General features: G+C 36.1%; 2 protein-coding genes and 1 non-coding gene across 5 annotated transcripts; 1 reads left to right on the forward strand and 2 right to left on the reverse strand.

The window, feature by feature from the left end:
* Positions 1 to 9841: 9841 nt before the first annotated feature.
* TRNAM-CAU (transfer RNA methionine (anticodon CAU)) lies at positions 9842 to 9913 on the reverse strand. Its single transcript has one exon. It is a non-coding gene; the product is annotated as a tRNA-Met (tRNA).
* Positions 9914 to 10177: 264 nt separating this feature from the next.
* LOC143571748 (putative inactive leucine-rich repeat receptor-like protein kinase At3g03770) lies at positions 10178 to 14252 on the reverse strand. Of its 2 annotated transcripts, XM_077057090.1 has the most exons (7): positions 12877 to 14252; positions 11607 to 11740; positions 11293 to 11536; positions 10990 to 11201; positions 10801 to 10810; positions 10565 to 10695; positions 10178 to 10481 (listed from the first exon to the last, which is right to left on the reverse strand). In XM_077057090.1, exons 1-7 carry the CDS (start codon positions 14216 to 14218, stop codon positions 10251 to 10253), a joined length of 2304 nt encoding a protein of 767 aa, XP_076913205.1. In that variant the 5' UTR covers positions 14219 to 14252; the 3' UTR covers positions 10178 to 10250. The 2 variants fall into 2 exon arrangements, 1 of the variants encoding a protein (XP_076913205.1); XR_013142149.1 differs by lacking the exon at positions 10801 to 10810 and having other exon boundaries at positions 10343 to 10481; positions 10565 to 10676.
* A 7661-nt stretch (positions 14253 to 21913) lies between these two features.
* Positions 21914 to 24856, forward strand: LOC143571749 (transcription termination factor MTERF5, chloroplastic-like). Of its 2 annotated transcripts, none has more exons than XM_077057092.1 (4): positions 21914 to 22014; positions 22365 to 22414; positions 22516 to 22716; positions 23526 to 24856. In XM_077057092.1, exons 1-4 carry the CDS (start codon positions 21935 to 21937, stop codon positions 24659 to 24661), a joined length of 1467 nt encoding a protein of 488 aa, XP_076913207.1. In that variant the 5' UTR covers positions 21914 to 21934; the 3' UTR covers positions 24662 to 24856. The 2 variants fall into 2 exon arrangements, with proteins under 2 accessions (XP_076913207.1, XP_076913206.1); XM_077057091.1 differs by having other exon boundaries at positions 21935 to 22014; positions 22350 to 22414.
* Positions 24857 to 27523: the final 2667 nt, after the last annotated feature.

The raw sequence follows: 27523 nt of genomic DNA on the forward strand, positions 1-27523 counted from the left end.
AATTTTAAAATTAGTAAAACCCCCCTTAAACAAATAACAAATAAGTAGTCGTGTCTGTAGTGGGGTCTAATTTAGCTAGTTTACGTAATTAAAAGAGTCTCGTGGGTTCGATATCCGGACTTCCTTAGATTTACTAGAGTCGATCGGTTCACTTGCAGGTTAGTAGTTTAGTCGAGTTTTAGAGAGTCTAGAGTATTACTTAGTGTCTAGATTAACGTAATTTTAGTTAATAATATTAAACTACTTTTAGCACATCACACTCCGATCAACTCCCAACGCCACCACCGTCAGCCACCACACCAAACCCAAACGCCACCACTCGCCGCCAACACCACAACCAGTCGCAGTCCTCCACACCCAGTTGACACCACTCGCCGCCAACACCACAACCACTATCAGGGGGAACAAAACTGAACCGTCGATTCAGATAAAAAATGAAGATGAAGCAAAATTAAAAACCCTAGATCTAGAAGGATGAATCGGACCATCTTTTTATGAAGCAAATAAACCGAACCGTCATATATGTCTAACCCTAGATCCAAAATTGAACCTGAAATTGGGGGTTCGACATCAGCTTCTTCGGCAACCCCTCCGCCGACGACGGAAATTGGGCGACGGGGTGTTGGCGGCAAGTGGTGGCGGCGAGTGGTGGCAACGGGTGGCTGGTTACAGGTGGTGGTTGCAACGGGGTGTTTTGGAGTGAGCCGGTGGTGGAGTGAGCCGGTGGTGGATGGTGGGATGAATCAGTGAGAGAGAGAGAGAGAGAGAGAGAGAGAGAGAGAGAGGAAAGAGTGTGTATGTGTGTGAGAGAGAGAGAGAATATGAGAGAGAAATAGAAATATATTTACACAAATATCTTTATTAATTTTTATTTTTTCCCAAACTTTAAACAATCTACACAAATAGTCCCTTAAGGAGTAGAAAGACAAATTTACCCTCGTGTGCCTTGCACATGACTATATTTAACGAAAAAAATTAACTTGGTTAGTGCCAAAGGACATAACGTGAAAGGAATTTGAAACATGACGTATGCCTTTTGCTATTTTTTTCATTAAAGGACTGTGACAATCGTCAATTTCAGGTTAACTCCGTTAACTCAACTCCGTCAATTCAAACTTAAGATCATTGAATCTATAACACACACTTCATTACATTTAAACTAGGGTTTAAATGACGCTTAACGCTTACTACATGTGTAGTCTTTCGGGATTTGCACCGAAACGCAAACGAGTTGACGCAAACGATTGATGAATAAACGAAAAACGTCAAAACAGTAATTATGTGATAATTATGTGTTAGACTTATGTGTTATGTGATAACATGATTATAAACGTTAACTCAAGATGTAAACAAGTTAGTTAGGCTAGAAAAGAAATACTTAGAAGTTGAGGGACTTGAGTGTAACTTGTTATGTTTATAAATACGTCATTAACCAAACCCTAACTATTATTCGCCTTCCCCCACAAGTGCCGATCGGAACCTCACCCCCCTTGCTCCTTGGCTGCCGTCGACTTTCACACACATATACACCATCAAATCAAGTGTTTGATTGAAGGATTAGGTGCTAGGAAGGTATAATTGATTATCCTATACATCCTTATTACTTGATTTTGATGTTTGTTGGGTTAATTGAAAACCCTAAGCTGCCGATTTCATGTGTACATGTAACCAATATGATTGTTGTTGATTGAGTAATGATTTGATAACTAGAATTGATATTGTAACATGTTGATTGTTGTGTCTTTGATTTGGGTTCAAACAAAAACCCTAATCATGTATGTAATGTGTAATTGATGTGCATGGATGGTGTTTATGGAGTCTAGAATGTTATATGAATGCATGATAGTTCATAGATTGTTAATATGTTGAGTTTGGATGCAAACAGTTTCTGGACAGAATGTGTATTTGATGTTTAAGTGACTGTAACGAAGTGTAAATGTGAAAATTGGTTGAGATTATTGGTACTACAGTAAACTAGGTTGAGTCTAGTTTCTATAGAGTATAAATTTGTAATTTTTGGACAAGTAGAAGTTAACTTTTATGATTTTACAAAAACGTTGTGCAAAGCTGAGCTGTTAGACCTGCTGTTAGGTTGTTTTGTAAATGTTATATCTCATGAACCACGAGACCAATTGGGTTGGTTCCACTTCTGGAAGTTGACTTATTGAGTTAGGAACCTAACCCAAGTGGTCTTGCATTTATTGGATCTTTCGTTTAACGGGAATTGCAAATAACATTCTGTTGCGCATGAATTTGACTGTTATGAGTTTGCTGTAATGATTTGATGATTGTGAGAAAACTATGTGAAATAAAAATATAATAAAATATGTTCTAGAAACCTAAGACATATATGCTTCTGTGATGATTTTTGGTAAATTATTTGAGATGCTATGATCGGTGGAATAGTACAGTCTTTTAAGTAGAATTTCTGTCTCGGTGAAACTAGCTGCTGAGATTTGTGAAAATGCATGAAACATAATACTTGCTAATTTATTATCGTGTTTTGACCAAATTGCCCTTGAGGGGAATGATTGCAAGATAATTGTCGTGTTTTGACCAAAATGCCCTTGCGGGGAATAACTGCTAATTGATTGTCATAATTTGACCAAATTGCCCTTATGGGGAATAATGGCTAGTTAATTGTCAAGATTTGACCAAAATGCCCTTACGGGGAGTAATTGCTAGTGATGTACTTTATGAATACATGACACGTATATGATTGCTTACACATGTAATGTATCACAAATACATTTGTTAAAGTTACACACGATTCACAAACGAAACACGAAACTTGTTATGTGCATAGGTATTATGTGCCGGGTCTAGAGACTCGATAATATTCCGACACTTAGAAAGATCTCTTTGTTGTTTTAGAACGTTAGAGAGAGCTTTTCTGTGACGCGCATCTTGTTGATTTAATTTGGGAATTTCTTTGCAAACAGTGAGTTTCACTTACCCCTTTTAAACTGTTTTAAACGCTTTTCACTTGGGGGAGATACATACTCCGATAAACGCATTTAAGATTTTGTTAGTAAATTATATATCACTTGTAAAGGCTAAGTGGCAAACGAAACAATTGAATTCCTACACATCGAACCGGTTAATATTTGGAATAGCGAGTCACTGTTGAGTAGTACTACTGGGTTTGACAAACCCCACCCAACGCTAAACTCGACTGGAGGTCGAGCGGGTGTAATTTTGGCTAACACGTACCATGGTCTGGAGGACCTAGTGACAAGGCACTTGATAAACAGTCAGCTTCGGTGTCGAACACTTAGTAATACTTGCTTTATAGGCTAGCTACCTATAGATATATAATTGACATAACACTATCTGGTAACGCAAAACGCTGTAACGCTGTAACGCACAACGCTGAACGCAAACGCTGAACACTTTATTTTTATTTAAACTTGTGAACTCACCAACCTTGTGTTGACACTTTTAGTATGTTATTCTCAGGTAGCCGAGGCGGGCGCGCGGTTTAGGAACATGCATTGCTTGAACATTTTTTTTTAATTATGCAAATTTATTTTAAACTGTTATCATTGGGTTTTTAAGTCGTCCTGCGTGACGCAACATTGGTTTCTATGGTTTTACGCTTCCGCACTTATTTTCATTTAAACGTTTATATGGTTTGATTATAACTAATGATTCCGATCCTGTTAGTTCACACCCTCTGACGGTAAAACTCCGTTAGTGGATTTTGAGGGTGTGACAAGGACGTTTAATGAAAATCAGGTCAAACATAAAGGACGTCTTTTGTCATTTGTCTAAAATATTTAAGTACACAACATAAAAAATGCTAAAAAGATGAACATAACAATGATATATAATTATAATTTTTATTAAACCGCGCGTTTAATAAAGCGATAATATAATTCAAACCTCGTGAATTAAGCCACCATTTCAATCCATACATCTATACATCCGGTCTAAACATTTATAAATAATTTCCCAAAATCCAAAAAAAAAATAATAATAACAAAGTCTCAAAATTTAAAAACATAACCATGAAAACAATTAATTTTCTTTATTATTCAGTAAAAATGATGATTATAGCAATTTATTTTGAAACTTTCTTTAGCTTAGGAGTTAATGTTTAAAATTGATGTTCAAATTAACATGTGGAAAATATATAAATGGAAAATTGATGAATTACAAGCCTGTGTGGACATGCTAGTTAAATATAATGGGAAAACCTTATATTGATTTAATATTATAGTAAGATGAACTCCGACGTGTCCAGAATAAGATCTACACAAGCCCAATCCAAACGAAGGAACAACGCTTAGAAAAATAAATGAGAAAGGAGAAAGAAAAGCGCGTGAAGAATGTTTAGTAAATGGATTTATCTCTTCCCATCTCAATCTCTAGTCTAATACTCAATTATATAATAGTGATTAGTTCTGATTTTTGTATTTTTGGTATATATAATGCTGCAATATCTTCAATTTGTATATCCATTCACAACATTGGTGTGAATTTGTATTGACGATCCCACGCCACTTTTGCCTCAATTCAATGGTGCGAATCAGGATAAATGGATTGTTTATGCTGAAAGGCATTTTATGTATTATGTTATTCATGCCACCGATTGTTTCCTTTATGTCTCGGATTATTTTGATTGTGAGCCAGCGATACGGTTTAATCTGACGAAATACTAATTTCAATCAACCACATGGTCCGATTTCAGAATTCTCTTGTGAACGGTTTGGTTCTCTGACCATACCAACTACTGCTCTCAAGGTGAAGAAACACCAATCTAACACTGGGCAGTAGAGGTGCACAAACCGGGTATTTTCAGGAATTGAAACCAGGTAGGAACCGGTTCCGGATATAGTCACGTATTTAACCGGGTTTTTCGGTTTTTTTCGGGTTTCGTGTAAGGTCAGGTTTTGTCCGGGTATTGGTGGAACCGGTTCCACCGGGTCAGGGTCGGTTCCGGTTCCAAGGAGAAACCCAAAGCCCGGTCCGTACCCGCGGGTAGAGTCGGGTCCGTAATCGGTTTTTTCATGCACCTCTACTGGGTAGGCTTAGCTTGATATCTCAACCGAGATTGGATAATCACCAATCTAACCCCTGGTGGACTTAGAATAATGTTCTCTAGTCTTCAAGAAGAAAGAACCCACACCTCAATCTTCTTCTCCAGTTTGCTCGAGATCTACCATGAAAAAATGAGGGTGTGGAGGTGACTGTCCTCTTATTTGCAAACACAATAATATGGTGGATGCCAATAGTCCCTCAAATGAGATATGAAGATCTCTTATATAGGGAACCCTATGACCACCATCATGAAACCCTAACCTTAATGGGCTAAGCCCGGTTAGGGATTACCTCCACAACACCCAGCCCATTGGGCCTAGTTAGTAGACAATAATAATAATAATAATAATAATAATAATAATAATAATAATATAACAACTACAACACGTAATGTAATAAGTAAATGTCGTACCTGGGGTCTATTACCCTACCTCCAAACAAGGTATTTGATGAAATGCTTACTCGTATTGACAATGAAGTTCATGAAACCATAGATGACAAAGAACTAGAAATCCAAACAAAGTCAAGGGTTGGTGGTAGCGAGTCACTCGGAGTAAAGAATGCTTAAAGGAATATATTAGATTTTAACCTTGTCGGGAATTACCAAATCAGTTATGTGAGTTGGGCCAACCGAGTTCAAGTCGTAATCAAACTTTTTCTAATATTAAGGAATAAATAAACACGTTGGTTTATCTATTTTAGAATATTAGATAAACATAGTCTGAACTTTGATTAGTATATGAATTTGAGTTGGATTAGGAGATGTCTAACTCTATAAATCTCGATGATGTAATCAGTTATTGAGTTAAGTTTTCTGATTAATAAAATTAAAAGTTGGAAACATTGTCTTTTTTTTACCACTGTTCTGATCATCAATTCAACACCAGAAACTTTGTGCTTGAAAGTGGTGTTGAGTCTTTTCTAATCCAAGGTGAGAAAAACTATTTGCTAGATATGGACGCAAGTGTTATTACTAAGTTTGAATGGAAGCCGGGTTGGCTATGTGTGTTGGTTGTCAAACCAAGGAAAACTCCTAAAAGGAACCTATTGTAAGCAAATGAGAATGCTCGCTTGTTATGCCTTCCCAAGAGATTGATTTATTGTCCATATAGGGGAAATTGCCTACTGTTGGACTCATTCTTAGGGTCTCATTCAATGATGAGCATTTCTGATGTGGTTCCAACGTCTTTTAATAGTTGGCAAAGAAATCTAGAGAGAAGCCAGATTAGAATTCATAGGTTTTTAGAAGAGACTTGATCATTCAATCAACATATTTTCATTCCTTCCCTAAAATAATACCACCAAGGACATTTATAGGCTTACATTGATAAAAGAAAATAACCAAGAAAGTAAACCACTAACCCACTAACTATTATAAACTAACTAGACCCCCACTAACCATTAACTAAATAGAGCAAGTAAAGAAGTTAAGGTAATGGATGAGATAAACTAAATATCCCACGTTCACAACTTCCGGCAATGCATGGCTGCAAGGTAGAGTTAGGAACATATCATTCCACACAGCTTAAACAAACCGTGTCCACACTGTTCAGAATCTAGATACCATATAACGAACGTCCATAGGGACACCATTCGAATCGTACCACAACATTTGGGGCGGTCGCAACCGCACACCATGGTGGGTGCCACTCCCGGCTTACATCTTCATCTACAAAAGGTTTGCATGCGAGTATGTGGCACACATCATTCCCTCCCCCTTGAAGATACATTGTACACAAGGTTGGTACAAGGGTTTTTTTGGCTAAGGAACGTAGTGATTGGAGAAGTTGAAATTTGGCTGGAGGAGACACTGATTGAAAAAGAAACCATCAACAAAGAAGGTTTCGGCTTGTAAGACTTTGGCATAGACGGTGGTGGGTTGATGACAATGGTTGGTGGTGGTGAGGCCGTAGTGGTTGGTGTTGGCATTGTGGTGACGGAAATGGTTTTTGGTGGCGGTTCCAAAGCAAATTGTGGCGGTATGGCGGAAGCTGGTTGTGTGGGTTTGGTTTCCCACATGTTTCAGATTGAGTGTAGCTCATTGAGGATGGTTTTCAACTTGAACTCGAGTCTCACAAAGGATTCATTCACCCATTGACGGAACTCGGTTTCGGATAGAGTTTGAGCAGCCATGTCCGGGGGGATCACGACGTCTCTGATACCACTGATGTGGTTCCAACGTCTTTTAATCGTTGGCAAAGAAATCTAAAGAGAAGCCAGATTAGAATTCATAGGTTTTTGGAAGAGACTTGATCATTCAATCAACATATTTTCATTCCTTCCCTAAAATAATACCACCAAGGCCATTCATAGGCTTACATTGATAAAAGAAAATAACCAAGAAAGTAAACCACTAACCCCTAACTATTATAAACTAACTAGACCCCAACTAACCATTAACTAACTAGACCAACTAAATAAGTTAAGGTAATGGATGAGATAAACTAAATATTCCACGTTCACAACTTCCGGCAATGCATGGCGGCAAGGCAGAGTTAGGCACATATCATTTTCTACATCAAAATTGCTAACCAATCCCTAATTTGGCATGCAACACCTCGCTATTAATATTGGTTCAATTGCAGGTGAATAGAGGTTTTATGGCTAACGTCATACCGTGTAACTAAGAGCATTCCTAGCCTGTTCCCCATTCACATAACTATAATTACACTGAAAAACATTATATTTCTCTCATATTCAATTAAATAATATTTTTTATACTTTTATCGTTACCGTTTCTCTCGACTCTACTCACAACCAATTTCAACAAATATTAAAAAAATAAATAGGGGCAAACAAGCTTTCCCCAAGTTTTTAAAAAAAAAATCATTAACTTTTCACTCTCCTTTACTCACAACCACTCTTAACCTTTAACCTTATCCTATAATTTACAAAAACCTCTCATAAAAATTTAGGGGATGAGTTGAGAATGCTAAGAGTCAATAAAAATATGCTATCGAACTTATTCTATGACCTCAGTATACCATCATAGCTTACAACATCAAGAAACAAACTCTAAGCTAGCCAGGTGATTTGGGATGGGGAGTTTGTTGTTAGGAACAACAAAGAGGAAAGAATTTCATCTTTCAGTTCTTCTAAGCCCCTTCATGACGACAGTGGCGGGTTTAGGCTCACTACAATAATATCTATATATTATATACGCAATATGATGAGACGCCTTATTAGTGCAAATAAAAACCTGTAGGTTTGTTTATCTCTAGATCTAGTTCCAAGAAGTTCTTAAATCGTACCGGAAGAAAAGGAATCAATGGTGTTGTGAGAAAAGTTGATAAGTCTAAAGTTGTTACAATTGCCAAGAGTTTGATCATTTCAACTTTCAAGCATGAATGCCCTCATCCTTCAAAAGAACCCGGTCCTTCATCAAAGATAACTTCAATTACCGAAGGTGGTGACGATGAAAAGAAACAACAACGAAAGCCATTGTTGTGACGAACTTATTGTTGTGATGCACATATTACTGGGAGTAAAAGGAAAGTTACAAGTGTTGCTGAGAAGAAAGAATATGTTAAGATGGCAATCTTCATGCACGACTTACTTAATTCTGTTGAAAGTTGAATTGTGTCGCTGATCTTTCGGTATCTATTAGCTATCATACACGACTTTCTAAAATCTAATTAAAAGATTGTTCGAAAATGATCATCTAAAGGATTCTGGTCTGACAAGCAATCTAACCAGAATTTGATCTTACCCCACTTCCCACTTCATCAACTTACGGATGTCAGTATTTGATTCAGCCAAATCTAAACTAATTCTTGTGATGTCCTTCCAAGTGCTAAGAGAAACATGCTGCAAAAGGTATTGAATAACACAACCTTGAGTTGTGATGAATTGCATTTATCAAGTTTCAACACAAACTTGATCGTCGACCTTAAATCGTCACCACCATTTAGCAAGTAAAACAAGGTTGGCTGTTTTTCAGGGAACTGCTATCGGGCCTGTCGATATCCTTCGAGTCGTTACCTTTTCCCATGCAATCCAATGAATTTTAGATTTCTCCCCGTTCACATCCTATAAAGGTTTTCTCCTTATTTTCTTCAAGGATTCATTTACTTGCGAGGGAATCTTGAGTATAAATAACCAAAGTAACTAGTTGGTTAATCCAATAACATACAAATAATTTTTCTAATCATTTTGGATTCATCTCGGATTGTGTCGTTGTGGTAGGATAAGTTCGCTTTTCAAAATGAAGAAAATTCATAATCATGCCTCATGTATATCTATTAGAAGTGGCAAATTTTCGGCTTGATCCGTACACAACACATAAAACTAAGTTGGCATATCTAAGTCGTTTAAAAACATGTCGTGTCCGAATTAACTTAAGCGGTCGTGTCGGGCTAGTTCACTTCCTAAATTGAAGAAAAATCCTATATTTTATTGTGAAACTAATGGGCTTAGCCCATAACAAGAATTGTTGGCTTAAAAAAAACAAGACTAGCTTGGCTAAATGTGGCTAGCGGTTTAACATAAACTCGACCTATTTTGCTAAATTTGTTTAACTATTTAACTTGAAACTGAGTTAAAACTAAATCTAAACTCACAGTTTTCACCTTGCATTCGTTGAACAATTCAAAAACAATAATAATGAGTAACTAAATATAAACTCACAAATTTCCACCTTACATTCTTGAAATGTTGAACCATTCAAATAATAATAAAAAATTTAGAGTCATAATAAAACAAAAAATTATATATTAATATAGGTTAATAGCCATTTAAATATTATCAAAACGGCACAATATCGTTAATGAAAAAACTATTAGGCGAAAGCCACTCTTTCTATCAGAGCCAGGTTTCGATCCTGGGACCTGTGGGTTATGGGCCCACCACGCTTCCGCTGCGCCACTCTGATTTGTTAATAATGCTTCCTCTATAATTGTATTAGTAGGTTCGTATAAATTCCCCTTCTTTTTACTCGCGTCACACACATTTATTTATAAACCATTATATGAATATGAATATCATTCTCATTTGATCAACCAACTCCGGTTCTTAAGACATTTGTTTCACCTTTTAAGTTCATTTGGACCTTTTTTGTTTAGGTTTTTACATATGTAGCCTTTATTATAATTATAGAAATACAAATACCAAATTAAAAAAAAAGGAAAATTGCATGAAAAACATTGTCTCGACCAACCTAAAATAAGAATTAACATTGATTGTGGAATATGAAGTGAAACGGTTAGCAATTAACACTGCCAAGCACTTTCCGATTTCAAGTCAAGATCAGTTGTGGTTTGTACTTGAGCTGCATACTGCAAGTTCCACAACACATCCTCAAAAGACGGCCGATTAGCTGGTTCGGGCGATATACATTTGTTGGTGATCGATATCACAATCGACAAAGACTCTTGAGAGCATGTCGTCAACACAATCGGATCCACAATGCGTTGTCTCCCATCTTGGCTTCCAAAAGAGCTCTGTTCATATTCAAAACAACATTTACACATTAAACTCAAACCAATACCCTCCAAATTCTTGTCGATCGCTATGGCTAACGTACCATTTCATTGAGCAAAAAGGCCTCGCCTTTGCCACTTACTACCGGCCCCACGAGTGCTTCGAGCAAAATGAATCCAAAATCATACACGTCGTCTGCTAACTTCTTTAAACGCCTGCAGCGCACAATTTCGTGTTAAGATGCAAATATAGAGCATGCGTATTTGGTGATTGATTGTGGTCGGTGACGGCGGTTAGTAGCGATGGAATCTTTAAAAGGAGTTCCTTACCGTGCTCCATCTCCCTTTGCCTACATTACAAAAACGATGACTAAGTACGCGCATAACGGTGTATCACAAAAATGTATACTCGAATGTCTAATAATCAGCTAATCATTAACTAACAAGTATATTTAGAATCAAAAGTTTCATGCTCATATTCGCTCAGCTTTGCGATCCGATAATCATCAAGATTGTAAGAGATTTACACCTCAAGTTTATCTAGTTCTTCTGTGATCACAGACATTCCATAATCGCTCAGCTTTGCGATCCGATAATCATCAAGCAGTATGTTGTTCGTCTTTAAACGGTTGCTAGAAGAAGCTGGGATCACTCCTGAATGCAGAAAGTGTACCGCTTTTGCAACTCCTATCAAAACTGCTAATCGGTCGGGCCACTTAAGCACTCTCTCCGGACCATTATCTGCATAACATGTACATACCATTATTGTTGAGTTAGAAATAGAAAACGACTGCGGTGACCAATGATCAATGCAGTTATTGTAAACGACAACCTGAGAGAAAAGCTCGAAAATTTCCATTAGATATGTATTCGTATACTAGAAAGATTTTGCTAGAAGTGGAATCCTCTACTCCACCATCATCAATGCAATAACCCAAAAAGCTAACCAGATGCGGGTGCTGAAGCTTTGAAATCAAATCCAACCGGACTTTAAGGTTTCGTTTCGAGTATCTTTTGAACAAGGAGAGCGATCGTATAGCAACATAGCTTCCGTTTTCTAATCTCCCCTTGTAAACCTGCAAACAAGTAAACTCATCATCCATTGTTTTAAAGAGTTGATCATGTAGATTTTAATATCATTGATACCTTGCCAATAGACCCTTCACCCAAAAACGTTGATTGATCGAAGTTGCACGTGGCCTCGGCTAAATTTTCTATCGAAAACACTCTACATGATGTGGAAACTTGGGTCCCCGGTTCTGATGCTTCAGATACAATCCCTAAAACAAAATTGAGGGGAGCACACAAACAGAATAACCAATATAACCGAAATAACTGAATACAATCAAAATCGATTTTTCGGTTCGGTTTAGATTTTGCCATCAACCAAAAACTAAAACAAACTGATTATACCCGAATCGAAGCAAAAAACCAATTTTAAGTGAGATGTAAAACTTAATAAATAGTGTAGCTCTAAAATTTTAAGTACATATATCTAATAATTAATTAATCATTTACTAATAAAAAAGATTTAATCCCAAAGTTTAAGGCTCAACTTCATTATTTTAGACATTCTCTTCAGCCGAAATAGTTAAAGCCAAATGGTAAAATCGAAAACAAACCGAACTCATTATGAAAACTGAAACCTAAAGTTTTCAAAAACCCAAAAACCTTTGGTTCAGTTTTAGCCCCAAGAGTAAAGAGAAGCCGAAAAATACTGTTAAAGAGTTAGTTGTAGGACTGGCAAACGGGTTGGGTCAGGTCAGAACGGGTTAGGGTCGAAACATGTCAAATTAAAAAAGGGTTGTTTTGGGTCGGGTCTGAACGGGTCTGGATTGGAACGGATCTGGGTCAAAACGGGTTCTGGTCAGAGCAGGTCTGGGCTGGAATGGGTTTCGGGACAAAACGGGCTGGCTGGTTTTCTTTTTCTTTTTTTGTTTTTATTATTGTTAAATTTTCAGTGCTAAAAACATGATTTCAGCATTAATATCATTAATATACCTTTGGTTTGAGTCGATACGGATACGGGCCGGAATGGTTTCGGGTCATAACGGGTTTCTTTCGGGCCGTTCCAATACTAAACCAGTTTCGTGCAGAACCCGTGTCCTGCGGAAACCTATTCCGAAACTGAACCCGTTCCGATTTGAAACATATCCCATTTCTTTAAGACACTGAGACACATAGATCCATTTCTTTAAAGTTGTCGACCCGCTTTAACCCGAAAACAACAAGGTGGAATTTCAATAAACACATTCTGACCTTTTAGTTAAAATATCTTACCCAAACCAACACATACAATTTTAAGCAACCCAACCTGACCCATTTGAAAGCCTTCAGGTCAAGATCGCCTCCTCTAGTTAGTTGCATAACACGGTAGTGCATTAGAAGTGTTAAACGAAGATCAAGTGCGACTTACTTGCGTCGGAAGCGATCTCCATTGGTGCCCCGTTCTCGCTAACTTTCTGTATCGTGTGCTGTAGAGGGACCGTCTCTCTTGAACGACGACGTCGTTTACGAAAGATTACTAGTACAACAATCGCAAACGATACCGAACAAATGACGACAATCAGAACCCATAAAGCTTTCCCCCAATATGGTTTCTTTATCACACTCCCTTCTTTACAGTCAGGCTCTTTACTGTTTCCTTGACCAACAAGTAAGCAATTCCCAGTAAACTTCACAACCCGTTTGTTACTAGAAACCGTGTCTAAACAAGACGGAAGCCGGCCCGTAAACTGATTGCTAGAAATATCGACAAACCCGAGTTTGTTTCCACATTTGATTGTGTTAGGAAGTGACCCACTTAACATATTGGATGCTAGATTCAGATAAGTTATGTTTGGTAACACGAATAATGCCGATGGGGGTGTTCCTCGCAAGGCGTTGGATGAGACTTCTAAATGATGAAGTTGATCAAGTTGCCCGAATTGCTCGGGAATTTGACCCGAAAATGAGTTATTGCTTAACAGAACTGTAGTAACTGATTTAGGTAATAATGGTAGTTCAGAATCTAGATGGTTGTCTCTTAAGTCTAGTAACTTTAGATTGGATAAAGTAGTTAAATCAGGTAACTTGCCAGAGAGTTGATTGTGAGACAAAACGACGTCAGTAATTGTTGCGATTTTGGAAATCGAATAAGGGAAATGACCGGTTAATTTGTTGATCTTTAAGCTTAAAATGGTGAGGTTTGATAATGAATCAAATAAGTGATCAGGTAAAGATTCATTAAAGAAGTTTCCATCTAATGTTAAAGTATGAAGCTTTTGTAATCTTGAAATCCCATTCGGGACCGAACCGAACATGAAATTTGAACTCATGTCCAAGAATTCAAGTGAATTAAGTCTATGGATTTTGTCAGGAAGTTGCCCCCATATTCCTAAGGATACTAAACTGAGAACCTTAAGTGAAGTCAATCTTGTTAATGTAACAATTAAGGAATCCATCGAGAAAGATTCGGATAACGTTTGGTTTCGAATTGCAAACCCATGGAAAGAACTGACCTTTGGAAGCTTATCATCTCCCATGATCTTGAGTTCAGTAATATAGTCATCTTCACATTTGATGGTTACATGAACATTTTGAGAGAAATTGCAAAAATCACCATTGAAAGTTTCCCAATTTGTTAATTGAATTGGGTACTCCAAATGCTTTCTTAGTTGGAGAAGAATTAGTGATTGGGTGGTTTGTAATTCATGGGTTTGTGTGATCAAGAAAACCCATGAAAGAAAGAGTATGTGAAAGAAGTGGGATGAACACATTTGGAAAATATAAAAATCTATTCAAGAATCTTGAAATTGGATAACTATATAAATAAAAGGTTGAACTTTAAACATGAGTTTGTAAAGAATGAAGATATGGTTGTGGAGAATTAATTGGGTGTGTGTGTATGGTAAGTAAAAGATAAAATTGGAACTTAAGGAGTAATGGAGGAGGTAGTTGGAGACATGGGAGATGAGAGTTCAAAGGCATTTAGTAGAAAGCTGTTGCTATGGAAGAAGAGAAAGTGAAAGAAGAAAGGAGGGGTGGGGTGGGGGCTGGAAATTTAAATATCGGTGTTGCTCCACATCATGCTTTAATTTATGTTGTTGGTTATGTTTTAGGACAAAATGAAATATCAAGTTTATAATCATGTCTCTTTTGGACATGACATGTTTGATGTTTCATTGAAAAGTTAGGGTGATGGTGGCCATAGTTACTTCATACACATGAGAGGGGGGTGTTAATGTGTTATTTATAAATATTAAAATGTATGTAAGGAGTTACATATGCCCGGAGGCGTTCTTTGCTATGAATAAACCAAAACCCCATCGCCAAAACAAAATTGTAACAATATTGCGTGTTTGTCACAAACAACCACCTATTGTTCATGTCACAAACGACCACCTAGTAATTTATTTAATTAGAACCTTAATGGCAATGATAAAGTTTAAGCTATTGATATCTATTTTTTTTCTTTTTTTACTTATCTTCCTAATGATAGGATTGTGATAAAAAGATTATATTTGAAAGAAAAAAATAATATTTATATCATAATATATGAATAAAAGAAGAAAAAAGGAAAAGTATTAAGCAAGGAACTTTGATTTTGGGTGGAATTCAAGGATACAAACTCCTATGAAAGAGTGAATGACAACACTGGCTCTTTGGCCCTTTACCTTTAAGGATAATCATGCTGGCCATGTCTCCTAGCAATATTTAAGATTCTCTCCATTCATTCAAAACAAAATGATCATTCTGTTCAGAGAAAATAATTAATTAAAAATAAATTATATGAATATCACGTGTTAACATGAAATTTTTATTTGTTCATCTACATCTTTTGGAAATTACTATCTTGTCCATTACTGTTTATCCAGTAATTTTCCTTTTAGTTTTTATTTTCTTATTTACTGATATTAATTTAATACGAAATCACCTTTTTGACATTTACATTTTGCTAAAAGTAAAAAAGAAAAAAAAAGGTATTGCTAAACATAACACCCTCCCCCCCCCCCCCCCCTCCTACCATTTTACTTAATGTATACCTCCCTGAACTTATTAAATCAATTACTATTACTTTTTAACCTTATTTACTTACATACTTGTCCATATAACATTTTTCACTTAATAATCTTCACTATATATATTAAATTAAAAACTATTAAACTATTATTATTAATTGATTTTTTTACTATTAATATTGTAAATATTTATAATATCTTTTTTAAAATTTTAATAGTATCCATACTATATATAAAAAGAATACTAAGGACCTTTTAACTTTTAATAGGTCTAAACAATTATTTAATATGCATAACTTTTGAATGCATGTATTTTTTAATTTAGGGGCATTTATGTCTTTACTCAGCACTCATTAATCGTAACTATTCATTCTCTTTTTATCTATACTATATATAGAGAGAATCTCAAGGACCACTTAACTTTTAAGAGGTATAAACAACTATTCAATATGTACAACTTTTGAATGCATGCATTTTTAAATTTAGGGGTATGTATGTCTTTGCTTAACACTCGTTAAACGTAAATTTTCATTCTTATTCTATAATTACAATAATTATCCTTCTATAGTTACAATAATTACTCTTTTAACTTTAAATAACTTTTATAATATCTAAGAATATGTACACATTAACCCCCTCATCTTTATTCAAAAACTTGACAAATTTATTTATTGTTTTTGTTTCCGTCTATATCTTTAGATATATTATGTTTCTAAAAAAATTGAATCTACCATTACGACATGCTTATTTTTTGTCGAAGTTTAGATATAAAAAATTTTCAAAACCGATATGTAGATTATAATGTACAAGTCAATGAAACATTAAAGTACAACTTAGATATACAACTATAAGCCTATAAATGCATTTCATTCTCATTCTATAGTATAGTTACAATAATTACTCTTAAACTTTATATAACTTTTGTAATATCTAGGAATGGTTACACATGTAACCCCTTATCTTTATCCAAAAATTTAACAAATTTATTTCGTCTTTTGTTTCCCTCTATATCTTTAAATATATTATGTTTAAAGAAAAAACAAAACCTGCCATTACGACTTTTATATATAAAAAAATTTTTAAAACCGATATGTAGGTTATAATGTATGAGTCAATAAAGCATTAAAGTACAACTTAGATATGCATTATAAACCTATAAAATGTTTAAACGCATAAAGATGCTCATGTTCTATTTTACTTTATCAAATCTGAATTTACAAAACCAGTCCTCCCATTTATGTAATTCAAATTACAAAATCAAAAGAATAAAATCAACAACAATTAATATTATTTTGGATATGAGTTGTAATTCTTTTGGTGGTTTATACATGTAGGGGTGTCCAAAAACCCGCGGCTCGCCCAAAGCTTGATAAAAAACTCGCTTGAAAAAGCTTGATTAGAAATCGAGCCGAGTCGAGCTAGCTCGTTTTGTAATCGAGTCAAGCTAGAGCCAGGGGTGGCTCTGCTCGATAGCTTGATTAATCCACCCATGTAGAGTATTTAGTTTATACATCCAACCTTTTAATATCAGAATTGTTCCAGCGCATTTGGCTTGCTACCTGTCAACACTGGTTTGCGCAATAGGGCTTTCCTTCCTAAGTTTGAAACATGTTTCTCCAAAATTATTTTTCACGTTTCCTTAGCCTCCCACATTAAGTGGTCCTCAAATATACTTTTCTACCTCTAAAACTTCCATTCTTGAATGGTCCCTGTATATAATGGTCATACCAATTAAATCAAAGTAAGATCTTAAAGCATTCTCAACTTTTTTATTTCTATCTCTATAAATACACTAAAAACACTATATTTTCTCTCTTATATACAATTAAATAGTACTTTTTTACATATTTATCATTATCTTTTCTCTTCCCTCCACTCATAAGCACTTTCAAATATATTAAAAAATAAATAAATGATGAACAGTGTTCCTCCAAGTTTACTCATCTTTTTAAAATTTTCTCTCTTCTTCACTCACAACCACTAACAACCCTTTAAAAGAATTTAGAAAACTCCCTAACATAATTATAGAAGAGCTATTGTGAATGCTCTTATGGCTAAGTTCAAGCTAATGAAAAAGACCAAAAAACATCTCAAAAGAAAAAGGTTCGAGCCATTTCAAGTTAAACTGAGTTGGCTCGATTTATGAATGAGCCAAGCTCAAGCTCCCATGTTCAGCCCACTTAAAGTTTTGATCTTGAGCTGAGCTAGGCCGACATGTATTCGAGTTTAACATTTCAGGTTTTCGTTTTCGTGTATTTGTAACCTTTACCCGACCCGACATTTGCAATTAGTTTGATTTTCTGTAACATCCCGAAATTTCCAAGTAATATTAAGTATATTACTTAATAATAGAGAGAAAGTTTACCCGGGTTATCAGGAAGTAAATAATAGAATAGGAGTTGGTATGGGTCGGGCTAGTGTTGGGTAATGGATGTGGGTTGTGGACTTGGACTAATTAGGATGGGTTAAATGAGAATGGGCCTTAGGTCCATGGGATCTCAGGGCTATAAATACCCTAACACCCCAAAATATCTTCACTCTATCTCTATCCAAGCACACTCCACACACCAAGCACACCCAAAACCGCCGCCGGCCGGGCCGAGAAAGAAGGAAGGATCGAGCGAGGTCCGGGTAAGAGAGAAAGATTAGTGGTGATACCAAGATAAACGAGATCCAAACAAGCTCAAAAGGTATGAATCTTGATCTTGGAAGTTTAAAGATCCGAGCTTTTAGTGTATAAACGACCAAAAATGGTCGGGAAGTGTAGTGGGTGGTATTGAACCTTAACAAGGGTGTTAAAATCGCCCGAAATGTTGATCAGAAACCGAAACAGCGGACATCTGGGCAACTTCGCCTTCATCTGGGCAACTTCGCCTTCATCTGGGCAACTTCGCCTTCAAGCGATGAACTTCGCCTGCAAGCTAAGTTCGCCTGATGAACTTCGCCTGCAAGCTAAGTTCGCCTGATGGCAACTTCGCTATAAAGTTAAGTTCGCTTGATGATAACTTCGCCTGAAGCCAAGTTCGCCTAAGGTTTAACTTCGCCTGAAGCCAAGTTCGCCTAAGGTTTAACTTCGCCTGAAGCCAAGTTCGCCTAAGGTTTAACTTCGCCTGAAGCCAAGTTCGCCTGAGGTTTAACTTCGCCTAAAGCCAAGTTCGCCTGATGACAACTTCGCCTAAAGCCAAGTTCGCCTGATGACAACTTCGCCTACAGCTAAGTTTGATTAGAAAATAAATTAAAAGCGATAAGTTAAAGTAAGCTAATACTAGACCACCAGATTAGATCAGGCGAGTATTGATACGTGTAACTTGTACAGTCAGCCGAGCTCAGTTAAAGAAGGGATTTACAGCTATCAGAAGAAAGAAGCAGAGTTCAGGTGAGTTTCTAGCCCCATTTATGTGTTACGTTTTCGGGGCTGTGTGCATACTCAATGTGATAGTTAATACACTTACCTTAAATGGTAAGTGTATGCCGTGTATGATATATGTGATAGATATGATTGATTGCATGACGGTACGTGAACGATCTTCGGATATTGCACGTACTGTCAGGATGTAAATAAAGATATTAATATTGTATGTAATGTGAGGATGATGTATAAACATTATGAATGAAAGCTTGTCGGTACGTGAACGATCTTCGGATATTGCACGTATCGTCAAGGGAAGTGATTAGCTCCTTACATGGATATTAAATAATAACTTATAGATAGTGTTCCTTATATGGATATATATAGAGTTCCTTACATGGATAGTATAATGTTCCTTTTATGGAAAGTAAAATGTTCCTTTTATGGAAAGTATAGGGTTCCTTCTATGGAAAGTATAGTGTTCCTTCTATGGAAAGTATAATGTTCCTTTTATGGAAAGTATAGGGTTCCTTCTATGGAAAGTATAGGGTTCCTTCTACGGAAAGTATAGGGTTCCTTCTATGGATAGTAAAGTGTTCCTTCTATGGAAAGTATACAGAGTGTACCTCCTATGGAAATTCTATATAGTATGGTAATGGTAAAGGTTCTTTTATTAGATATTACGTGATGATCCTCCTATGGATATTTATACGAGGTTAAGGTAGAAATATGTGTCTTCGGATACGTTAAGAAATATATGAGAATAAAATTGTATGTTGCCTGATTAACTAGAACTCACTCAGCGTAGCTGACTTTTAGTATGCACGCAGGTGAGCTGATTATAGAGTTAGCATGAGGATGACACACGGCATGGATTGAACGGCTGGCATCTGAAGAAAGAAGTAAAGATGTTTTAAATATAAAGTTTTGTGTTATGGTATTAAAGAAAGGATTTAATGTTTTGTAACAAATGATTGATGTTTTATATTCCGCGAAAAGTTTTAATAAACTCTGATTTTGAAGGACTGTGTTTATGAGTAAATCCGACGCTAAAGTAGGGCTACCGGGTTCAGGGCCTTACATTTTCGAATGCAATCCGTATTATTCGAGTATTTTATGTGTATTTTATTTTATTTTATTTATTGTTAACAACTATCAAGAATGAGCACAAACACCCCTTAAACTAACATTTTCCATTTTTGCATCCACAACTAAAAGTTAAGGACATTCCATCGGTTTTATCGGAGCACAAACACCTCTAAATATTGGTGTGTTAAAAACTTGAATTTTAGGGTTAATTATGCAAGAATCATTGAAAAGAATGGGGAAAGGGTTTGAAGGTTGGAAAGGTTTAGAGAAGAGCCATGCTATGGAGTTAGGGTTTGGGGAGAGTAGCACGGTTTAGATCGTGCAAAACGGTTCATCTTAAGAATGTTTCAATTTGGCTCGGGTCAAAACGATTCTTTTTTCTAAATTTTAATTATTGGCACAAGGAATATTTAGAGCCTGTATTTAGTTACTTTCTATTTCGCGATGGCAAAGCTTTGATTTTGCATATGGAAGCATGTAACTTATTCATATTATACATTTCACTGCTGAAATATGCGGGTTTGAATGATATAGCCCAGTTTTTTTTTATTGAGAAACATCACACAATAGAATTTGTAATGTTTTCTCTTATTGTTTCGAATGACATCGTATTTTGTGTGTTTTATTATAATGATATTGTTTGCTATATGTTTCTCGACCCGACCCGACCCAGACAACGACCGACCCAAAAAATTTGAACACCGAAAATAATGGGACCCCGTTGTCAAAATATCCTGGGTCCGCCACTGGTCATATCCTCCCTTCACCGCCACCGCCGCCACCCATCGCCCCCGTCCAAGAGCTTATATGGTCCAGGTAAATTTAAGTGTTGGTGGTCCAACACGTTTGAATGTTTTAAATTATTTTTTAGTTTCACTAGCTGTTATTTGATTAAATATGTTAGGCGGGTGGAATTAATGGGTTAGACGGGGTTGGATAAAAGAAAAGCCTCATGATTGAGATTTCGGGAGCGAGTCCGGATGAAGACTATCCTGTAAACTTAGTGTTTCCTGGGAGGCAACCCGATAATATGTTTTTGTTTTTACTTTTATTTTTGGGGTTTCTTGCTTTCTTGTGCTGCTTGTTTCTTGGTTTGCTTTCAAATTGCATAATTAACTCTTAAACTAAAACCTGGGACGTTCCACACCTAACACCGGGATATTTCCCACTAGAGTAGATAAGTAATATGTTTATGGGGTCCAAGTGCTAATTTATACGGGGTCCTTCAAAAAATTTCTATATCGCTTCTAAAGAAATTTTAAAAAACATTGGTGTCATGGGACCTTGACGACCACTATGTAGGTCCGCCCCTAAATATGACGAATATGAAGATGAAGAAGAAGATGGTTGGATCCACGAATTTCACGTGAACACGAATTTCAGACCAAAATAATCGGGACAGATAGATTTGAAAGCAAAACTATCGGATTGTGCCAACCACTTTACACGTGTCAATGATTTAGTGGTGGGCGAATTTTAGACCAAATGTAGCGGCGCCGATGATTTTGGGTTGGTTGTTTTGGTAAATTGAAAATTTCAAGAACTATTTTGATACCTTCTTTTATTTTATTTTTTTTGGACTATTTTTCAGAATTTTCCCTTAATTATGGAATAAATGTTCAATTAGTTTTTTTTTTTGAACGACTAATTTGGATCACTCACGGACCACTGGAGTATCATCGTGGCACGAGTGATATCACGCGATCATATCCACCACCAGCCACCAATTCAGGAGGAAACTCAATATTTGAGAAAAACCCTCTCTTGTAAGATTCAAACCCAGGATCTTATGGTCACTAAGTCTTATCCCACCACCAAGATACTATTGAACTAGAAGTTATTTGGTGTTCACTTGGTTAAAAGTGACGAGTTTTTAAATTTTTTACTTTTGATTACATATGATAGCTGTGGCAGTCACACAATTTCAATAGATAAACAAGAAGTAAACCATATCTTGTTGTTTTTCCAATCCAAATAGCGGAACCATTTTACTCCATATACAGCTTATCACCCAACACCACCGCCTTCCATTCCAAATGCAGGCTGCTTTCACTCTCTTCCGTACTTCCGACACCCTCTCCCTCTTCGCTGCAGCCTCGCCCTCAGTATCCTCCCGGTAATATATTCTTCAATCCTCAATTCTAGGCCTATGCTGTTTAGTAAACATCATCTATTTCACCTTTTTACTTTAGTCATCAGTTTCTGTTATGTTATTTGTTAATGCTAAGGTTGCTTTTACAAGAGATTGAATTGTACAAAACACTTATCTTTTATTATTAATATGTTTAGAATCAATGTTTTCAGCTTATTATAATATTTATTATTATGTTTTTAAAAATCCCTTAGGTAAATTAAAAATATGATTTAGCAAATAAGCATTCTTTTAGCTGTTTTAGTTACATATATAGGATTCTTCAAGTGCTTATTTGTCTTTATTAACACCAATCTTAGTTCTTATGAATTCAGGACCCAACTTTCTTTCCCTCAAAGGCTCGTTTTCTGTCGGGCTGAAACTGGTAAGCTAGTAAAAGTTCATTATTATCATATCTTGTCTTTTTCTATTATTTAGGCCAATGTTTTACTGTTATGTTATTTTGAAATGCTGAATCTGTGATAGATGGGGCGGTAAGCTTAGTAAACGTGCCTCCGAGTCTGTTGTTAGCAGAACGAGAGGAAGCTAAGGCTGTGTTGCACATGTTTTTGACAAATCAAGGAATGAACCGTGTAAGTGCAGCCCGAAAGATGAAGAAGTTGGACCTTTTCGTTGACCATCTTATGTCCAGGCTTCACACGGTTTACAAAACCAGATATTTAGTAGGTATGATTCATATTTGTCAAGATTTTTTGTTTAATATTTGTAGCTCGGAATAACAATCTTGTTGGGTCGGTTTTGTTTATTCATATTTCTGTAACTGACAAAACTGAACCGACCCATGATTGAGTAAAACACGGTTAACCGACGCCACTCACTACCTTTATATAATTTTTTTAATGCCATGTGATATATACGAATGTCAAATGGTAAAACTCAAATTATTCAAGCCCAAATGTCTAATAACAGTTAGTAAACGGTTTTGAAGCCCAATTGCATTGTTGTAGGCTGTTTTAGTCAGGCCCAAACATGTGATGACCAGTTATAGTTTACGATTAACCAAGCTAAAACAACGTGTAAAACAGATTAACCATAACTGATCGGTTATCATTCTCTGGTTAACCGATAGTTCGGTTATGGTTACGGTTTTGGGCCAAAATTACATAGGATGCTCTTATAAAGGGAATTTTAAAATTGGTAGGTCTGCCAATTTTTTTAATTTACAAATCAACTCATAAATAATGAAATTAAGACTCAAATTAAGAACGTAAACTATGTTAATCAGTGTAAAAACGCTTTCAAGTCTAAATAAGGGAAGGCTAGAAGATTGCAAAATTTTGGAAAAAATCTTTATTGGCGAAGTCGGGTCAAAGAAAAATATTTAAACGCGTTGAATCTAAAAGGTGGAATTTGGGAGTGACATTTTTAAGCTGTTTGGGCCTTTTGTGCCCTGTCTTATCCTATCAAGCTAGTCCATGTAAGAGTCTGCTAACTCTTGAATCAGTTCCTTGTCATAATATAACAACTACTTGCAGGTCGAGAACTGACGACTCCCGAAATCAGAGACGCACTCATCCCATACCTAGAAGAACTCGTCGAGGAACACGGAGATAGTTTTGTTGAAGTGCTAGAATACTTTCCTATCCCACTAGTCAAAGAAAAGTCAACCGAAACCGTGCCAAAACTATCTTCTAATGTCATCGATACCTCAACTACAACTACAACCACACCCGTCTCCACAGTTTCAGAACCCACCAAAAAACCAACAACCACAACACGCGCAAATAATATCACCGACACACCAAAGCTCCCTCCGCATGTTGTTTACCTAGAACAACTCGGCATGGAGCGTGATGTCATCAAAGAAGTCATTAGAAAATTCCCTGCTTTCGGTTACTACAGTTTGGAGGGAAAAATCAAGCCTGTAGTCGAGTTCCTTCTCGATCTCGGTATCGCAAAATCCGACATTCCCAATATTATCAGTAAACGACCACAGTTATGCGGTATTAGTCTAACCGATAACTTAATCCCAACAATGGCGTTTCTAGAAGATTTAGGCGTCGACAAGAAAAAATGGGCAAAAGTTATCCACCGCTTTCCTGCGCTCCTCACTTACAGTAGATCAAAGCTACAAACAACCGTCGATTACCTTTACGAAATGGGGCTTTCATCTCAAGATGTCGGGAAAGTGCTCACACGCTACCCGTCCATCATAAGTTACAGTGTGGAGGAGAAGCTACGGCCCACGGCTGATTACTTCTCTACAATTGGAGTTAATCCTGCGGTTGTTATGTCTCGGTGTCCACAAGCGTTTGGTTTGAGCATTGAGTCGAGTTTGAAACCGGTTACCGAATTCTTTTTGCAAAAGGGATATCATATTGCTGATTTTGCATTAATGGCTTCTAGATATGGGGCTATTTATACTTTTAGTGTGGAGGATAATTTGTTACCGAAATGGGAATATTTTATAAGTATGGAATACCCGAAGACCGAGTTGGTTAAGTTTCCTCGGTATTTTGGGTATAGTTTGGAGGACCGGATTAAACCGAGGCACGAGTTTGTTAAGGAGAGTGGGGTGCAGTTGCTTTTAAACCAGGTGTTGTCGCTTTCAGATGAGGATTTTCAAAAGCTTGTTAAGAGGAAAGTGAAGAAAAAGAATGCTTGTGCTTGATTTGCGGTGGGTCCCAGATGCGGTAATGACATGATGATCCAGTATGGAGTGTAATTTGGTTTGACAGAATATGTATGTTAAAGCTGATGAATGTTGTAGCTACTGGGCAATTGCATTATGCTGTTGTATTAAGCATGTCATTGATGGATCTAAATATTTAATTATAGGTGTATTCTCAACCTTCTTTGAGAAATTTAATATTTATTGGTACAATAATTGATCATGCACCACACAATTTGGCTGGAAATGATTGATATTGTTGCATGTATATTAACATGTCCCAATGAAGAATTTACTACTTGTGATCATTGGTTTAGCAATTAATTAAAAATGTTTGGTAGGTGATTAAATAAACGCAATTTATGTATGAATTTAAGCCAGTAGACATCATTACATCAATACTTTATCTTATTATCTGCAAGTATTCTGATAATCATTAAAAAGTAGAGAGAAAAAGTCATGAATACTTCTAAAATAAATATGTTGATATAGAAAAATAAACTCTAAAATGTTCTTTAAGATAGATGCTATAAGATTACACATGTAAAATAGGTATGTCTAGGCAAGGAAATCAATAATATAGTGCAACAAGTGACATCTACTTTTCTTTATTTATAATTGATAGTTGATAATTCTTGTCATATGATTCTCAAACCCATAGCAATAATTAATGCGTATGAATACAGTACGTTTAGCTCAGATTTTTTTGAATTCATATGAAACTGGTTACAGAAGGACATGCGAATAGAAACGTTTTACAAAGAAATGGAGATGGGAAACTTGAACTTCACATATAGATAAGATTCATACATGCGCATGCGCTATCTTCGTCATTCCAGGCCTTCTATCAATGTATGCACGCTAGTAGAGGTGCATAAATCGGGTTTTTCAAATACCCGGGTTCGGGTATGGAACCGGGTATTGCAAAATCGGGTATTGGTAATACCCGGGTCGGGTTCGGGTCCGGGTATTGTCTCTAAAAACCATACCCTATGCATCGGGTTCGGGTCGGGTATTTTAAAACCGGGTATTTGAATACCCTATTTCCGGGTATTAAAAACCCCTATTTTTGGGTTTTTTTGAGGTTTTTTCGGCTATAGATTGGATTTTTTTAAGGGGTTACAATTTTTAGGGGTATTTTCGGGTATTTGTCAGGTAATTTCGGGTATAGATTGGGTATTTAAAAAACCTAGTTTTGGGTATTGGAAAAACCCGGTTCCGGGTTCCGGGTGTTACCGGGTATAAATCGGGCCCGGTTCCGGGTACGGGTTTTGGTACTAAAATGCATACCCCTATCCGTACCCTACGGGTAGGGTCGGGTTCGGGTATTAAAAACCCGGTATTAAAATAACTGGTTCCGCGTATTTTTTTCGGGTCCGGTGTCGTGTTCGGGTTTTTTTTCGCCTCTACACGCTAGCAGGTTCTATCATTCTTGATTGGGCCTTCTATTTTTCTCTCTTGATTTGGGCTGCAACTTGGGCCTTTTTTTTCCTTTTTGTTTCTCTCTTTCAATTTTTTTTACTTATCTAGGGGACCACTACGCTACTAGCGTAAACAAATAGTACCAAAAGCATCGCGATCTCATTATATTATCACACATACACCTCTTTTATGTTTTACTAGTGTGAAAGATGTGTAGGCTGTTCACTTGATTCTTCTTGTTTTTTTTTAAATGAATTCTTGTGATTCTTTTTTATTCTTTTGATGACATGGAGTACCTTGTCAAACCAATTTTTAATAGTTTTGCATTTTTAATACATCAAAATTACGTAAGAAGCTGTTTGGCAATCTTAAATTAAAAAAAAGGTTTTATGTCTTTTTTTTTCATAAAACGAGTAAATTTTCGACGAAAACAAGTAAATTTACATTACTGAAAAAAGAAAACAAGGGAAAGAGAGGAGGGGTGGGGGAACTCGCGCCACCATAAAGCTTCATCATTGTTTTAAAGTAAAAACTAACTAATAAATTGTATGGGAAATGAAGATTTGGGATTTAGAATCAGATTTCATCAGGGATTTATCATAGTGACTTTGGGCGGTGGCTTTTTTCAGAACAAAAGATAGCGGGCTTGCCGTTGTTCTACATAGCATGACGTATGGGGTATTCTTTTGTTGTTGGTGGTTAAAAAAGGCAAGTAAGGGTGTTTGGGATTCCTTATTTAGAAATAATTATAGCTTATAACTTATGGATTATAAGTTAGGGGCGTTTACATATATCCCCTCCTCAACTTCTCTTATTACATATTTTCCCAATGCTAAACCTTAAATTACATATTTCCTCTCCCAAAACCACATATATTACATATCTTCCAATTTCATTTAAATTAACTAACTAAATGACTATTTTACCCTTAATGAACTAATTTACATATATCCTCTTCTTAATAGTATCAATTACATATACCCCCAATTTAAACCCAAACTAAGTTGGTTTTAAGACGAACATATCGAAGCTAATAAATTCAGTTGGGGTCAATTTTTTTAATCGTTAAAAAAAATTTACGTATTAGTTATTTAAAAAATGCACTGATATGGTTATATAATATATATAAAATTTCAACTGCTTTCTACATGCAGGTTACGAAATAAATTTATTTAAATTGATTTTATTAATTACAATAAAAACAACATTATAAAAAATATCAACGTCAAAATGTCAAATTACGTAAAATTCACCTAAGCTTAAATAAATATAGGGACATTTACATATAGTTGTAAAATGGTAAAATGATAATTAAAGACTAGACGAGAAAACATGTAATTTAAGATTTAGCATTGAGAAAATATGTAATAAAGGAAGAGGATGGATAATATATGTAAAAATCCTTATGTTGATAGAAAATAAGTTACAACTTCGGAATTA

Source organism: Bidens hawaiensis, unplaced genomic scaffold (genome assembly GCF_021521415.1).
Source record: "Bidens hawaiensis isolate Kalapana, Puna unplaced genomic scaffold, B.hawaiensis_p1.1 tig00025571_1, whole genome shotgun sequence".
In the NCBI taxonomy this organism is placed as follows: domain Eukaryota; kingdom Viridiplantae; phylum Streptophyta; class Magnoliopsida; order Asterales; family Asteraceae; genus Bidens; species Bidens hawaiensis.

Coding starts and splice junctions, on each gene's coding strand:
- LOC143571748 (XM_077057090.1), bottom strand. CDS start 14,218: ATGTGTTCATCCCACTTCTTTCACATACTCTTTCTTTCATGGGTTTTC. Junction 11,741..12,876: donor GGAGATCGCTTCCGACGCAA/GTAAGTCGCACT, acceptor ATTTTGTTTTAG/GGATTGTATCTGAAGCATCA. Junction 10,482..10,564: donor CCTTTTTGCTCAATGAAATG/GTACGTTAGCCA, acceptor GAATATGAACAG/AGCTCTTTTGGAAGCCAAGA.
- LOC143571749 (XM_077057091.1), top strand. CDS start 21,935: ATGCAGGCTGCTTTCACTCTCTTCCGTACTTCCGACACCCTCTCCCTC. Junction 22,415..22,515: donor TTTCTGTCGGGCTGAAACTG/GTAAGCTAGTAA, acceptor AATCTGTGATAG/ATGGGGCGGTAAGCTTAGTA. Junction 22,717..23,525: donor CAAAACCAGATATTTAGTAG/GTATGATTCATA, acceptor AACTACTTGCAG/GTCGAGAACTGACGACTCCC.